The 15,699-nt window shown below is 41.3% G+C and overlaps 1 protein-coding gene across 1 annotated transcript in view; it reads left to right on the forward strand.

The window, feature by feature from the left end:
• Nucleotides 1–12,355, forward strand: part of igdcc4 (immunoglobulin superfamily, DCC subclass, member 4) — a 79,463-nt gene extending 67,108 nt beyond the window's left edge. Inside the window, exons 18-20 of the mRNA XM_081358898.1 lie at nucleotides 9,025–9,247; nucleotides 9,551–9,679; nucleotides 10,624–12,355. Of these exons, the coding sequence (XP_081215024.1) occupies nucleotides 9,025–9,247; nucleotides 9,551–9,679; nucleotides 10,624–11,154 (883 nt within the window). The 3' untranslated portion in view covers nucleotides 11,155–12,355. The remainder of the gene's footprint in view (nucleotides 1–9,024; nucleotides 9,248–9,550; nucleotides 9,680–10,623) is intronic.
• The last annotated feature ends 3,344 nt before the right edge of the window (nucleotides 12,356–15,699 follow it).

Here is a 15,699-nt window from a genome sequence, read left to right on the forward strand (position 1 = left end):
CCTGTCCAAACTCTATAAGATCCACAACACTCTCAGTTTAGATAGCCCTAAAAACACAAAACAAAATGACTGAAACTTGAACTAAAATTAAAATGAAAAATATATCAAAAATAAATAAATACTGTGATAGTATATAAATAAAGTGTTATAAAATATCACTGTTGATCACAGCATTAGGGCCCTCTTACTTTCATTGTATGGACTAAAAAACACTGAAACAGTGTCTTTATTTCGTTTTTTAGGTGAACTACCCCATAAATAAAGAACAATGCTGCAACAATTACAGCTTAGGCTGAAATCTGTTTTCCCCAAACGATTTTAATGACAAACGAGCTGCAGCGAAAAGCCTCCTCAAATTACATTCAAATTCAGAAAGTTTCAAGGACCTTTTGGATGTTACTTTAAACTAGAACGAGACATGGGTGAATAACAACACTCAATTTCACAGTGTGTGTGCAAGTGTGTGTGTGTCTGAAGCAGATGTGGAGTATTGAGAGCTGAATGACAGAGAGTCATGGCTGATTGCTTTTGCTCTATTAGAGCTCTGCTGGTTTAATGAACAGCCACAGAGGCAGATTGAGTCTGCTGGGCCTTTGCATTTAAAGAATGAGAGAACCAAACTCATTTCACATTCTTCTGAGATTTGTGGTCATTATTATTGGTTAACAGAGTCTGAATAGGGCACTGTGTCTCCATTATACACGTGTGACCTTTACATTTCAATGTATATTTTTTCACACAAGTATACACTGACATTAATGGTGGGAGATTTGACAAGCTGTGGGAGTCTGGGTTAATTTGCACTCATCAGTCTCTTGGTTGGGGGTTTAGAATGGTACCTCCAGCTGTGAAATTGAGACCAAGCTCTTTAGATAAAATGACTGGTTCTTTAATATTCACCATGTAAATGTATATAAAAGGGAAGGAGAAAAAGGGCAGGTTACATTTCTGAAAATATGGAACATTGTGTATGTCTTTAAAATGAAATAAGAAATGTTTGATTTTTAAAGTCAATTTCAAAGCAACAGTTAGGCATACACTGTTCTTTGTTTGATAAACATACACTATTATCATTCCACAAAAAGTGATATAAACCAACCAAGCAGTTTCACATTTGATTCATTCAAATATAAAAACTGTTCAATACATTAACAATCGAGATGTATTTGCTAACTTATTTTATTGATGATATCAGGCGAGGCAAGTTTATTTATATAGCACATTTCATACACTATGGCAATTCAAAGTGCTTTACATAGAAAGGAATAGAAATTTCACACTATGGTAATTCAAAGTGCTTTGCATTGAAAATAAGCACAAAATAAAAGCAAGGGAAATTAAAACAGTTGAATTAGAGTAAAATAAATTAAAGTGATGACAGAAGATGATACATAAATACAGCGCAGTCAGTCGGACGTACGGTGGATAGTATACTCTGATATTTTCCCATGATGGTCAGTCTTTTCTGTGGTTTTTCCCTTGACGTGCCTATATAACTCTAGATGTCTCTAGAGAGATCACTTTTCTCCTCAATTGAAAAAGGTGAGCACTCACAACTTAATCACAAATTTGATCATCCAGACCCTCCGGGTTTCCCCCACTACAAAACCGTGGATTAACTAAACCCACCAGATTAGTATCCCCGTACTAGTCACCACAGTGTTCCTTTGACCATCATGAGTAAATCCCCCTCAGGTACCTTTTAACAATTTAGACAGTTATGAAAATAATTAAAATAGACAAACTGGCAAAACACTGGTGTATCATATTTTGTACAGCTGCTTGTTATACTGTGAGATTATCCCACGTGGATTGTACTGTGTCTGTGGTGATCCTTCGACGCGCCTAAAAAATCTATTTGACGTCTCCAATAGACCCGATTTTTCCCTAAAATCGGACAGGAGGAAATCTAGGACTGACTCACGGGGTAACCTCGGGTTCACCACCCCATCAGTCCACACCCCAAAAAACCCATTTGTTCGGAAGCTCTAGGAATGGAGTTGATCCAGTCCGCACCCCACAGAACCTCGAGTTTAATTGACACATCAAACTCACTACTCCACCACAGACCCAGGTCATCAGCATGGTTTCATCTCTCAATTTCTCCAATTAAGTAATTTATGTTTGTCTCTTATCCAATTTCCATTGCCATTTGAGTTTAGAATCAAAAGGAGAATTCAGAAATAAAATACAGTATAATCAGTCAGACGCACAAGGGCACAGTGCTCATTCATTAAATGCACATCTAAACAGATGTGATTTGAATGTGACTACTGTAGGAGCTCATCTGATCTCTTCTGGAAGGTGGTTCCAGCTGCGGCTGGCATAATAGCTAAAAGCTGACTCGCCATGCTTAGAGTGAACCCTTGGTATTTCTAGTTGATGTGATCCTTATGATCTGAGTGATCTGTTTATATTCAGTGAGCATATCTGCAATGTATTGAGGTCCTTCACCAACTTCTTCTCCAGGCTAAAGCCGTGCACGCATCGGCGTCAGGTCTGCCCCCGCCCCTCTCCATGATGCACGTTGCACGCAGCAGTCAAGTCATTTGCTTATATTTTCGACCCGAATCCGTGGGTCCCGTCGGGTTTGAGAACTCTAGCCTAGAATATTTGCTCCAAAACTATGTCAAAATCATCCTGCATACTCTTTGATTGATTTAAAATTTGCAAGACATGTTTTGTGTGAGAAAGCTTTATGCGAAGAGGCGTGGACATCATGAATATTTAATTTCTTTCGCACCTGATAAAGACAAAGACCCTCCCCCTAATGGCCCTATCAGGTGCTAACAGGCCCTGTCATTCTGAGCAACCTTGCACAAAGAATGAGGCTTTTTGATTGTTTGGATTTATTTACAACACAACATAATCCAAATATACACAACAAATGACAAAAAAAGCACATTATTTAACACACTGAACTAAAGGCAGAGACTTAACCAGTCACACACCTTTGTGCCAGTCCTGAAACATAGTACATACCTTTCATTTCCATGGTGTTTGATTTTTCACTTTACCACGTTCATGCACGGAGACTTGTGTGAATGTTGAAGTCAGCAGGACTCCTCAGTGGAGCATCTGGACCCTGTAAAAAAAAAAAAAAAAAAAAACGCTGTGAACATGCTGATATCAAGAGAAACTATAGGGCTGCACGATTTGGGGAATACATTTTAGATTTTTCTGGTTAAAATTGCTTTTTAAAATGTACAGAATACACACACACACACACACACACACACACACACATATATATATATATATATAGCAGCACAGCACATAGCTTATGCCTACAAGGCACAACAAACCTGGTGTTTATTTAATAACAATAGCCTATAAATCGTTAAAAAGGAACACTTCAGTAACACTGCACTAGAGAAAAATATATTGATTATCATATGTTACTTCAATCTCATTTCATAATGTCATAACGAAAATAAACATTAGGAGTAAAAAAATGAAGCCTATTGTTTGGCGCATTTTGCTTTTCAAACGCGTACAGAGAACATTTACTGAAGGGATCAAGCCACTCAAAACTATTAAACTAATTATTGTTACCATATTATACATCTGCGTTTGAGAAGATATCCACAAACACTCTGGTCTTATCCAGATTGCTCTTTTTCAGCAGGGGCTTGACAACTGCGGTTTTAAGGGACTTTGGAAAAGTTCTTTATAGATGTTATAATGGACTACAAGTTTTGTCTTTTGCCACATGCGCTCCGCTTTTCTGCATTGTCTTTTCATATTTTGCACTGCTGTTGAGTTTCTCCAAGGTGCTTTTTATCTGCCACTCTTCTTCCTGACTTTCACAGGAGCAATATCATCTATTACACTCTGTACTTTTGAGTTAAAGGACTCAAGGAGAGAATCAATAGAGTCCGCAGATATGCTTGGTGTTAAAGAAATGGCCTTCATAAATGACTCCGTAAACATGTTGAGTCAGATCAAAAGTATTTAAAAGAGTTATGATTTCTTTTGCCATATTGGTTTCTGCATTATCTATGTGAATATTAAAATCCCCAGCAGTAGCAAAACAGTCAGACTCTGAGGAAATTGTTGATAACAGCTCTGTAAATTCCTCAGCAAAGGCTGGAGAGTTTTTTGGAGGCCTGTAAATAATGCAGTAAAAGTAAAATGCGTGGAGCACCTTTTAACACAAAACCCAGATATTTGAAAGACGGTGTGGCGAGCACGACGAGGTCGAGGGCCGTGGGAGGACGGCGCGAGGCCGGTGGCGTGATTGATAATGAGCGACACGTGCGCGACGCACCGGTCTCGCATCTCTCACGGAGGAGCGGAAGCATAAAGGAGGAGCGACGACAGTGAAGAGCGAGAGAGGACAGGCCTGTGTTTTAGTTCATGTTTTGTTTCTGTTTGTGTTGCCAGCAGTCGTCCGTGAGGGGCTGCTGGCTTTTACTTTCATTTTGTATTTGTTTTATTTTGATTAAATATGTTTAAATGTTCGCCGGTTCCCGCCTCCTTCTTCCCGTAACATCTGAACCCCGTTACACTGGTGCCGAAACCCGGGAGGAAGGAGGGACATGCTGTCGGAGAGCCCTCGCTGCTGGGGGGGATCGCGGTGCTGAGGAGGTCGGGCAGCACGAGGGAGCGATGGCCGCCGATTGCTGCCCGAGGCGATGGTGCTGGAGCGATGGAAGATCTGGTGGGACGGAGAGCTCGCTGCCGTGCTCCTGGGTCGAGGAGGGGTGGCTGCCGTCCGAGAGGGAGCGGAGGAGTCCCGTTCGCCGTGGGCCGGAGCCTGTTGCCGTCGGCCATGATGGGGGCGGAGCAGGGAACGGGAGACTCGCTGCCGGCTGCCCTCAACCGGAGGAGCCGTCGCCGTCCGCCAGGAGGCGGAGGAGCGTCGAGCCGTCCCCCAACGGATGTCCAGTACCATCGCATGGCACCGCGAGTGACTCTCAGCTGGTTGAGGACCGAGCGGCAGTGTGTCCGGGAACCGGAACAAGAATTTTTTTTTGTTTATACTTTTTTTTTCCTCTCTCCCCTCTCTCGTCTCTGTCGCTCCTCGTGCTTCCGTTTCCTTTTCCCTCACCTCGTCTATCCATACCCCCAGCCCAGGTACCGCAGCCGCCGTGATCGGTCCCCCCGGGGAGGGGGGGAGGGGGAGTAGGCGCAGTCTCGTGGGTGCCCCCCGGCCTGCGAGGGGCGATGGGGGTATGTGGCGAGCACGACGAGGTCGAGGGCCGTGGGAGGACGGCGCGAGGCCGGTGGCGTGATTGATAATGAGCGACACGTGCGCGACGCACCGGTCTCGCATCTCTCACGGAGGAGCGGAAGCATAAAGGAGGAGCGACGACAGTGAAGAGCGAGAGAGGACAGGCCTGTGTTTTAGTTCATGTTTTGTTTCTGTTTGTGTTGCCAGCAGTCGTCCGTGAGGGGCTGCTGGCTTTTACTTTCATTTTTGTATTTGTGGATTTATTTATTAAAATATGTTGAATGTTCGCCGGTTCCCGCCTCCTTCTTCCCGTAACATCTGAATCTCGTTACAGACGGGTAATTCCCAAATGATACTTGCTTACATTGATAGACATCTTTAAATACCGCAGCTACACCCTCACCTCTCCTACCCACTCTGCAGACACTCATAAAAGTAAAGTTAGGAGGGGCTGTTTCATTGAGGACTGTTGCACTGCAGCTGTCTTATAGCCAAGTTTCATTTAGAAGCATAAAATCCAGGTTGTTTGTGGTTAAATCGTTGACTAGAAGTGATTTATTATTAAGTGATCAGATGTTTAAAAGTGCTAACTTGACAGTATTAATTTTTCCCTCACAGCAATCTTAGTTTGACATGTAACAGGCAGCATATTAGATTGGTTTGCTGTACGGCTTGGGAAGACCTTAGACTTTCTTTCATGTAATATAACAGAAATAGAGAAAGATACAGGAACACTGGGTTCCCTTTACATTTGAGAAAGTTACTGTTATCATAGTGGGGACCGGACACATATCACTGAGAGCTGGTATCAGTTGTTTTTTGTTCACCTAGATAAGATGGAGGAGGGTGTGGGCCCTGGCATTGTGGCAGAGGCCGAAGAGCTTTCACAGGAGGAGGGGGAGGGCGAGCTGGGCCTGCAGGCTTTGGTGGTCGCCCCTTTTTGGTTGATATCTGGGGGCTTGCAGCAAAAGAGTGGGACAGTTTAGTTCCAGCATACACCAGTTCCTCCAATTTCTCGGAGAAGCTCAGAAGCGGGCAAGCTGTAGAGAGGAATAACATGTCTGGTGAGAGGGGCTGTTGCTCTGGTGTTACCGGAGGCTGTGATATGTTGTCCTGGTTTTCCTGGCTGTTTTCCAGAAAGTCATCCTTGGGTGCTGAAACTTCTAATCCGTCACAGTCTGTCTGTGGTGAGCTCTGTGGGCAAGGCTCAGCTGAGATTGTGTCCGTGAGCAGAGGTTGTTGTGGCGGAGTGGTGTTATCATTGTCCTTGTGTGATATGTCAACCACATGTCCATTCAGGTGCTGAAGTGAAGTCCTGTGTTCATTTTTACTCTGTCCAGGTATGTGTGACATTCAGGTTGAGTGGATTGGCACACACTGCTGAAGGGTGATGGAAGGAGAAGTTAATGTTGTCCTTTAGCACTCTTGCACCAAGTTTGTTTGGGTGGAGGCCATCCTGTTTGAACAGTTGTCTCTGACTCCAGAAAAGATTCGGGTTTGGTCGGGTTAAGGTCACTATTTGGGTTTCTGAAACATTCGGAATAACCCGTTTACATGTGTGAGCAGAGAGAGTTACTCCTGTATACATGAAATTTGTAATCAATTGGCAATATCCCGATGTAAACGGCGATTCACGGTTAGCGTCTGGATGTACGGACAACCTTAAGACGCAATATGCGTCATTTCCGATTCTTCTTCCTGTATCCAAACACATCAGCAACAGCAGCAGCACGCGGATAATGAATAGTTGGGGGCAGATAGCGATCGCCTTTGTTTGCGCTTTCCTTCTCTCTCCAAAAGTGTGGTGCTGTGCTGCGTCTCGCCATGTTTACCTCTACTTCTTGTTTACTTCCGGTAGGCCTATACTGCACGCGGCTGACGCGGGTTTTTGTATGTGCCGTCTCTACTCAAAAGACCAAGATTCCTTGCTAATAGAACATGCGCAGAACACAAATCAATGTTCCTTTTGATGGGGATATGCCGATACGCATTTACATGACCAAATATTCGGGTTAGAAAAGGGGTACCCCAGGGATCATATTCGGGTTTTTAAAAACCGGGATATGAGCATATTCGGGTTTTTGCCGGTGTTTACATGGCCGTGCGCGACCGGGTTATCGCTAATATTCCGGTTTTTAATGGGTTATTGGCTGCATGTAAACGTAGTCAGTGAAGTTTACTCGTTTTATATTGCAGGCTTTTTGTATTAAGCCCAAGCAACTGTGAGAACGAATTGTTCCTCTCGCTGGAAGTGGCCCACTGATGAACGTCTGAACTTTAAATCTTCACATTTTTTCAAAAAGTTCATTGAAATCCCTCTTGAGGAGTTCTGATTGCTCTTTCTGAGTATCATTCTTCCCCACATGAATGATAAGTCGATTTGCAGTCTTATGTTTCATCGGAATGTTCTGAAGTTCCCTGTTTACATCAGAAGTTGTTGCTTGTTGAAGGCACCACGTAGTTGTATTCCTGCTGCTAATGTGTCTGATTATGGAGTCCCCCACTATCAGAGTCCTGTGCTCGGCTGCGCTCTGAGCAGAGTGCCGCTGTCTGCTCGGCCTTGAGCGCCAGTTAGCATCAGTGTTAGCTACTGGCTGATTAGGTCTGGGTTCGATCACATTCATGTCGTCTGGAGATTCCTCATCTACATTCATTAATACTTAAAATCTTCTTAAGATGTATAGGCGGTGGTAGGAAACCAGTGTTTGCAATCCTTGTCATAGCACATCTGGGGTAGAGGATGCTACTGCGACAACATGTGATGTTCGTGACAATCTGATGTCTCGAGTGCCTTTGGGTCTCGCTCCCTGTTTGTGCCATCGATTAGTGTTGATTGGCTTGTTTCTCTACACTCAGTATGGCTTGTCGAGGAGCACTAGATTCATGGGACTCACCGGCTGTATGCTGGGGGATGTCCATGACGAAGCTCTGTTGTGTGTTCCGTCTGGTTTGGTGGTCCCGCAAGTAACTTTGTTTCAAGAACTGCAATCCTTTGAAAAAAGTCTGTGGCAGTTTGTGCAGCAAGTAGATTCTAGAAGAGGCATTTTCTTTCTTATCCTTTTGGATGTAGGCAGCTGTGTTTTCCCTTCTCTGGAATGTAAGCTGATGGCAGTGGGAGGCTAGTTGGATATGAAAAACGCTTTTTTGGAGTAATCTTCCAGTCACAAAAATTTGTAGTTTTAACGTTGACACCAAGCTTTGACGATTTAGCACTGTGCTGATTTGCTGAAGTTAGGAGATAAAATATAAAAGCGATAGAGCGGCGACCTTGAGTGTCCAGAAAGGCGTCAGATAAATAAAATGTATTATTATTATTATTATTATTATTATAGTGCGTATTGCTCATTGTTAATTTATGTAAGTTAATACATTAACTCATTTCAACAAATGAAACCTTATTGTAAAGTGCTAACAATTTTTGAACAGTATTCTATATACAAATTTTCCCCCCTGAAATGTACTCTTTGTAAAATTGTGATGTATTTCCGAGTCAATGGTGCTACAGAGTTGATCTCTTTAAAAAGTAATGAGGAAGGGCTTTTTAATTGTTTGTAAAGGTTATACAAAATTTGGAAACCTTGAAAGCATTATGTAACAGCTCACATTATATGCATGTCTATATATGTTATATTTATTTTTATGACCTGTTTCAAATAGTTTTGTATGTACTTTTGGATATCTTCGGTGTTAGCACGTGTTACACAGTAAGAGAAATGCCTCAGGACATGCATTCATTTGCTGAGGTCTTATAGAAGTGGAAATCATTTGTATTCAGATAAGCTTTATAAATAAAGATGTTAAGTGATTTTTTTTTATTTTTTTATGATCTTTCTCTCTGCCATTGTTAGGGATGTCTCTGGTGGACTTGACTCGAGTTCTTTGAGTCCTCAGTACAGGAAGGGTGCCCGTCCAGTGCCTGTTGCTGCACCTGACTGCAGTGACTGCCATGAGCTGGAAACCCTCATGCCCTCTAGTGCACAAGACCCCAACAGACCCCTCACAGAGCCCAGTGAGGAACAGAGTCTAATGGGTAATGTAGCAGGGACTGATGATGGCCTTTCAGAATCCAAGGTGAGCATTGCCAACATGATGGTCTAGTGTAGTTAACTGTGCCAGCACCTACTGTACAACATTACAGTGTACTATGGAACCATTTTCCCAAGAAGGACGTGTTCCTGGAGCAACATCCTTGTTGGTCTTGGAAGAAGGTTCATATCGCCTAATGAGATTAGGTTTGGCTTATGGCTGGGATAAGACTGTTTCTTTGATACTGTAGGAATCTTCCAAACCCAACTTAAGGTGTTGATCCAGGAGAATGTTTTCATCTTTCAAGTATATTCAGTCTTTCAGTTCTTCTTTCTGCTCCAAACTCAGTCAGCCTGGAACGGATCCGTTAGTCGGAATTGGGCCAATAGGATCACTAGATACAGAGATACTATAACTGAGGATTCTTCGGCTCTCATCAATGGAGCTCTAGAGGGACCACCGTCAGAGAACAGTAAGGTGAGCCAAAGGAATGTATATATGCTGATGTATGTGCGTGTGTGTCAAAGGCAGGCAGTATAGAAGTACAGGAGTCGCATAACAGATTTTGGGTCTTTATCTTATGAAATGCACATTATCCTTCTGCTTGTGCATTTATGAATGTGTGTGATGGGGGAGGGGGCTGATAGATTGTGCCTCATGCAGCAGGAAATGTACAGAGAAGTAATTACCATTAAGCAGACAGTAGGGAAGACACACAGCTAATTAGTATGTGACACCTGAAATGGAAAGCTGAAGTCTGCATACCTTTTTACCAATTACTGTCCTTCTCAAAGATACTCAGATATAGGCGGCAGGAGTTTACACCCTTGTCCAGCTTTCCTCCTCATATTATTGTTTTATTTCCCTGTTGACATTTCTAAAAATCTGTTTTTGTCGTGAAATAGCGCTCTCTTAGTAGTGTAGTGTACAAACTCATTAACATTTCAGTTTGTGATGTTCCACCTTGCATACCCACAATGTGCAATTTCCACCCCTTAATTCAATGTTTATTATATTATTGAAGAAAAAAATTATTCTGTGCAAAAAACATTCAAATTGTCATGGTGTCTCAAATCCATTACATTCATGGTGTAAGAAACTGGGAAAAACTATGGAAATTAATAAATAAATAAAAATGTAAAAAAATAGCTCACAAAGTTTTATATAAACAATTTTAGATACACTACTGTTCAAATGTTTGTGGTCAGTAAGATTTTTTTAATGAAATTAATACTTTAATTCAGCAAGGATGCATTAAATTGATCAAAAGAGACAAAGACATTTTTAAGATTTCTATTTTAAATAAATTCTGTTCTTTTGAACTTTCTATTCATCAAAGAATCCTAAAAAAAAATGTATAACGGTTTTCACAAAAATATTAAGCAGCACAACTGTTTTTAGCATTGTTGCTGTATTTGCAGAGCGGGCATGTGGAGAGGCTGTATTCCCTCAGCAAGAACCAGGTGGAGGCTGAAGTCATTGTGCATTCACAGCTGTTTAACACAACAGTTGACCAGGGTCCACAAAGCGACATGGAGCTCTGTCTCGAGTCGCCATCTTCCCAGCACCCTTCTCCTGGAGACAAGGCAACTCCATCAACCCCTCATCCACCTTGTGCTCACAGCGAGGACAACATTGAGACCCAGTCTCCATCTCCAACCCCCAGCACTCACATCTCTGAAGTACTGTCCAATCACAATGGACCATTTGAGAGTGAGCTTAGCCAGCCAACTGTGGGTAGTGCCAAAAACCAAGGAGTGGGGCTTACTAATGGCTTCCACTCGTCCAAACCCCTTCGGTCAAAGGCAGAGACCCTGGAGAACGGGACCCACAGACTGTGCCCCACAGGAAAGGTTCTGTCCTCACCAGGTCTCCCCACTTCCCCCTCATCCTTCGCCAGTTCTGGCCTTGTCCACTCTACCTCAGGGGCGCATAACTATGTGTACCCCTAAGCTGGAAGGAAGAGAAGTGTAATAAATGGTGTTCCTAAAGTTCTGGGACAGAGAAGGACAACAGTGGAGACCAACGAGTGGCACCTTCCTGCTGGAGAAATTGATATTTTCTCATAGCCACGCTTGCCTCCTCTCTCGGCTGTTTTATTGCAACCTTTTGGTTCCATTATTTTATATGTATGTACATATAGAATATTTTTTTAGCACTAGTATCCATGGATATGCATTTTATGGCATATCAGTGGCACACTTTAATTCCTCTTTGTGTGCATGTATGGAATGTGCTGAATTGGTTTATATGTTTACATGCACACGTGAGGTCAGAGTGTTCTTACTCTGAGGTGAAGTCGAAGGATCCTGAAATCGGCCCTGCATATGGAAACAGAACTCATTCACGGGACAGATGTCACGGATCGATCCGAGATCAGTGCCAGTGGGTGGAGACCCATTTTGTCGGAGAAGATTACCCTGCCACAAAGTACCACCTCCTGCTGTCTCAGGGTTGCCACACGCAAACACATAGATCTGTGCTTTCGAAATGGTTATTACAGAAAAATAGCACCTTCTTCAGTTCTACGTGGATATTGCGTAACCATCTATTCGAGTTGAAAGGGATCGTTCACCCATCAATGAAAGTTTCGTCATTTACATGTCTTTCCGAACCTGTGCATGGACAAAAACGTCTTTAAAATATCTTGTTTTGTTTTCTGCAGAGGGAAGAAAGTCATACAGGTCTGGAATTTTCATTTTTGGGTAAACTGTCCCTTTAACTTGGTCAGATCAAAGGTACATCTTCACATAAATGCATGCAAACACAAACCTGAATACAATACAAATAAAAACCCACATTCCTTGACTGGAGCGTAGCGTCTCAGGAGTCTCAAATTCAAGGTGCATTTGTATATACATGATTGCTGTATTAAAAACATGTAGAAAAACATGACAAAAATGAAGGAAAACAATACAAAAAGAACACTCATGTACATTTTGTATCATTTCAACTCTTGAGTGTACTTGTAAAGACACATCACACTCATTCATGCTCCAAGTTTTTCTCAGTCAACAGCACTACCTCATTTCTTTACAGGATTGTATTATTTTTCGGTGTGATTTTATGAGTGTAATTAAGAAGGCGACTTCTTATGTGCGGTTTTTAAGCCGTCTGATTCATAGCCTTTGAATAATAGCAGAATCTACAGCCCTTCTCACTCTGTGTCTGTGTTCTTGTGTAACGGTTACTGAAACTTTCGTCTATGGTTATTAGCCTGTGTGCAAGCATGTGGTCATTCGCTTGTGTAGACCTGTGATATGGGAGAAAAATAACTTGATCATCACAACAGTTTTGCAGTCTACCCTTCAAGTAAGGGATATAAAAACAATGGGAAGCTAAACACATGGTTTAACTCCAAGACCTTAAGGTTTGTGTCCATAAGATCTACCTGTTGACATGCCAGTCATCTCTTTTTCTCAGGAACTTCTACACAGGGAGTCTGAGACGAACATTTTCAGCCAAACTAGGAAATAGCCTCCATCTCGCAGGCAGGTCTTGTCCCGTACCTTATTCTTTGTCTTTCGGCCACGCATCTGTCACCATTTAGGGTTCATCTGGAACTGTAAATAAACTTTGTCCTCCATGCAAACTCATGCATTGCTGCTGAGAGCAGGATCTGTATCTATTGCGCTTCCCTTTTATGCATTTTAATGCTTATTTAAAGTAGTTTATTTTATGTTAAAGCTGTTATATTGGAAGAGAAACATCAAACTCTTGCTTTCTTCAGGTCATTGACAGGACTGGTCTCGGTCTAGTCAGTCTCTGTCATTTGATTTTACTCCTAATTCAATAATTTCACTGAATAGTGCTTTGGTGCTAGATCAAGACTAGGTTCTTTTTAAGATGGTCTTTTTCCAAAAAAACATTCCAGTTTTTGTATGTACAGCAGGCCAAACTCAGGGCTGATCATGTAGGAAATGAAGATGATGAATGTCTGAATTACTCTGGCTGCTTTTTTAACAACATACAGTAAGCATCTCACATACCGTCAGTTGTCTCAATTCTAGATGTACAGTGGCCAGTCAACAACAGCTTGATCTGTAGCTTTAGTCGATGATTTTACTGAGATTGTAATGTAATTGTTAAATATGATTCCTGTCAGTTCTGTGCTAAAAGAATAGTTCACCCAAAAATGACAATTCTGTCATTTACTCACCCAAACCTGTATGGCTGGCTTCTTTCTTCAAAAAGAAGATATTCTGAAGAATGTTTCCAAAACAACATTGGACCCACTTGATTTTCTTTGTATGGACAAAAAATCCCATTCTTTGTTCAAAATATCTTCTTTTGTGTGCTAAATGGTAGAAGAATTAAAAATTTTGGGTGAATTATCCCTTTAAACTGCAAACAATGGTAATTTCGATTTTCACAAACAGTTACATTGCCACACAAATCATTCTTGTGCTTTTTTTTTCCCTGATATGTTAGTGTTGTCAAACTGACAGTCTTAGCTTTGCTCCTGAGTCTTATACATCAGATTATAGTGTTAGCACATCCCACCAACAGCATTAGGAATGTGTGGGGGAAATGAATTGATCTCTTGTTTTGTCTAAAAATAAGGAAATTGTGGTTTTGCCAGGGTCAGCAGATGTCTTGTCACTCTCAGATATGCATGTTATTTTTCAGCAGCCCTTCAGGATAAGTTATAATTCAGATACCTCATTTGCTGCTTGTTAATTTAATCACGGATATACCTTCTACACGCACACATAGTTACATGTGTAAAGGATTCGGATGTTTGGAGCACGTGTTTGGCAGCAGTGTTTTCTTAATCTGGAGTTGATTGTCTCACTTTACTTCATTTTGAAGCTTCAGGCTAGTTTCTGCTCCACTATATTAAGCAAAGGAATGGATGTCATTTGTGTTTTTCTGGAAAAGTCTGGGATTTTGCAGAGCGATGGATAGCAAAATGCTTGAAATGAGAAATCAGACGACCAGAGGGTTCCCCTGTCAAGCCATACCTCTCAAAACAGACACAAGGTTGCATGTGGGCCATTTTTAGTGCGTATAATCAGTGCTTATTGCTCAGGTGCCCTGTCTTTGCATTAAAACTCCAGGGGAATGCAACGGCTTACTCTGATGGAAGGCAAATGTGCATTGAAGTATGAAAACTTCACCTGTCATCCTGTAAAATAAAGGCTTTAATGACAGGGGGGAAGCAACAACAAATAGTAACACTGATGAACAGACATTTTTCTAAAGAAATCGTGTATTCTAATGGCTGTTTTCTCTTTGGTGCTTTGTGGTGACATTTTTATTCTGGTGATGTGAGAATTCATCCATATTTTTTTTTTTCTCCCCAACCAGCAGACCTGTGCTTTTCTGAGATTGTCAGCACACTGTGGACACATTTGTGTAACACCAGCAGCAGTATGGTCTCTGACGTCTGTCGGTAAATGTGAGAGACAAAACATCAGTCTCAGCACACACAAAACTACACTATCCCAGTGAGATTACAGCATGTGTATGTCTGCTGTCTGTTTGTATGTTCTCATGGCCTTCTTTGTAAAATCAAATCTAGAGATTGTAAAGGGTTTAAGGCACAGTTTGAAGAGATTTAAGAAGCGCTCAATGACCATTTGGCTTCTGTTTCTGGGGATATGGGTAATACTGTTTAACTCACATAAAAATTTTATACTCTACAAGCCCTGTGATCTGTAGATCTTGTTTCCTTTGATGTGACATCAGACTTTCATAGTATATATATATATATATATATATATATATATATAACTTCAATTTACTCACTAGATTGGATCTAATCTTTTAACTGGGACAAATGTTCCCTATGCATAATTTAATTATCAAATGAATACTCAATTATATCATATACATGAGCTGTGAAGGATGAAGTTTGGTGCCAGATAGATGGGTGCATTGGAGGACAATATGATATTATAATGTTTATGTTCTTCCTCTGTCACTGTCTCTGTTCGTGAGGTTTGCAGCATCTAAGTCTCTGCAAACTTGTGATATGTAAATAAACATCTTAATACTAAAAATAATGTCTCATCGTTTTTGAATTTTTTTCAAAGCAGTAAGACATACCACATATATTTTCAGTTAGGCTATGAATTACACATCTTCACGGGGATAAAGTCATTGCAGTGGCTTATTTCCAAATACACATTTTACCAGGAAATTTATCGGTGACACTTTATTTTGATGGTCCCTTTTAAACAGTCTGTTGACTAGACGTAGACTAACTTTACAATTTCCACTAACTCTCATTAGAGTATTAGTAGACAGTCTGCTTAATATCTGCTAACTCTTTATTGTGATGGTCCCCCAACAGACATTATACTGACTATAAGTAATTTTGCAACTACATGTCCACTTATTTTAACCCTACCAGTCTACTAATAGCCTACTCAACTAACATTAGTAAAATAATGTTTTAAAGGGACCATCAAAATAAAGTGAAACTTTTTGTGAGATCTGTAACCCATGTGGCCTACAATCACACAGAAACCACAGACATGTGCAAGTTTGGT

The sequence above is a fragment of the Scardinius erythrophthalmus genome (assembly GCF_964197995.2).
Source record: "Scardinius erythrophthalmus genome assembly, chromosome: 2".
Classification (NCBI taxonomy): domain Eukaryota; kingdom Metazoa; phylum Chordata; class Actinopteri; order Cypriniformes; family Leuciscidae; genus Scardinius; species Scardinius erythrophthalmus.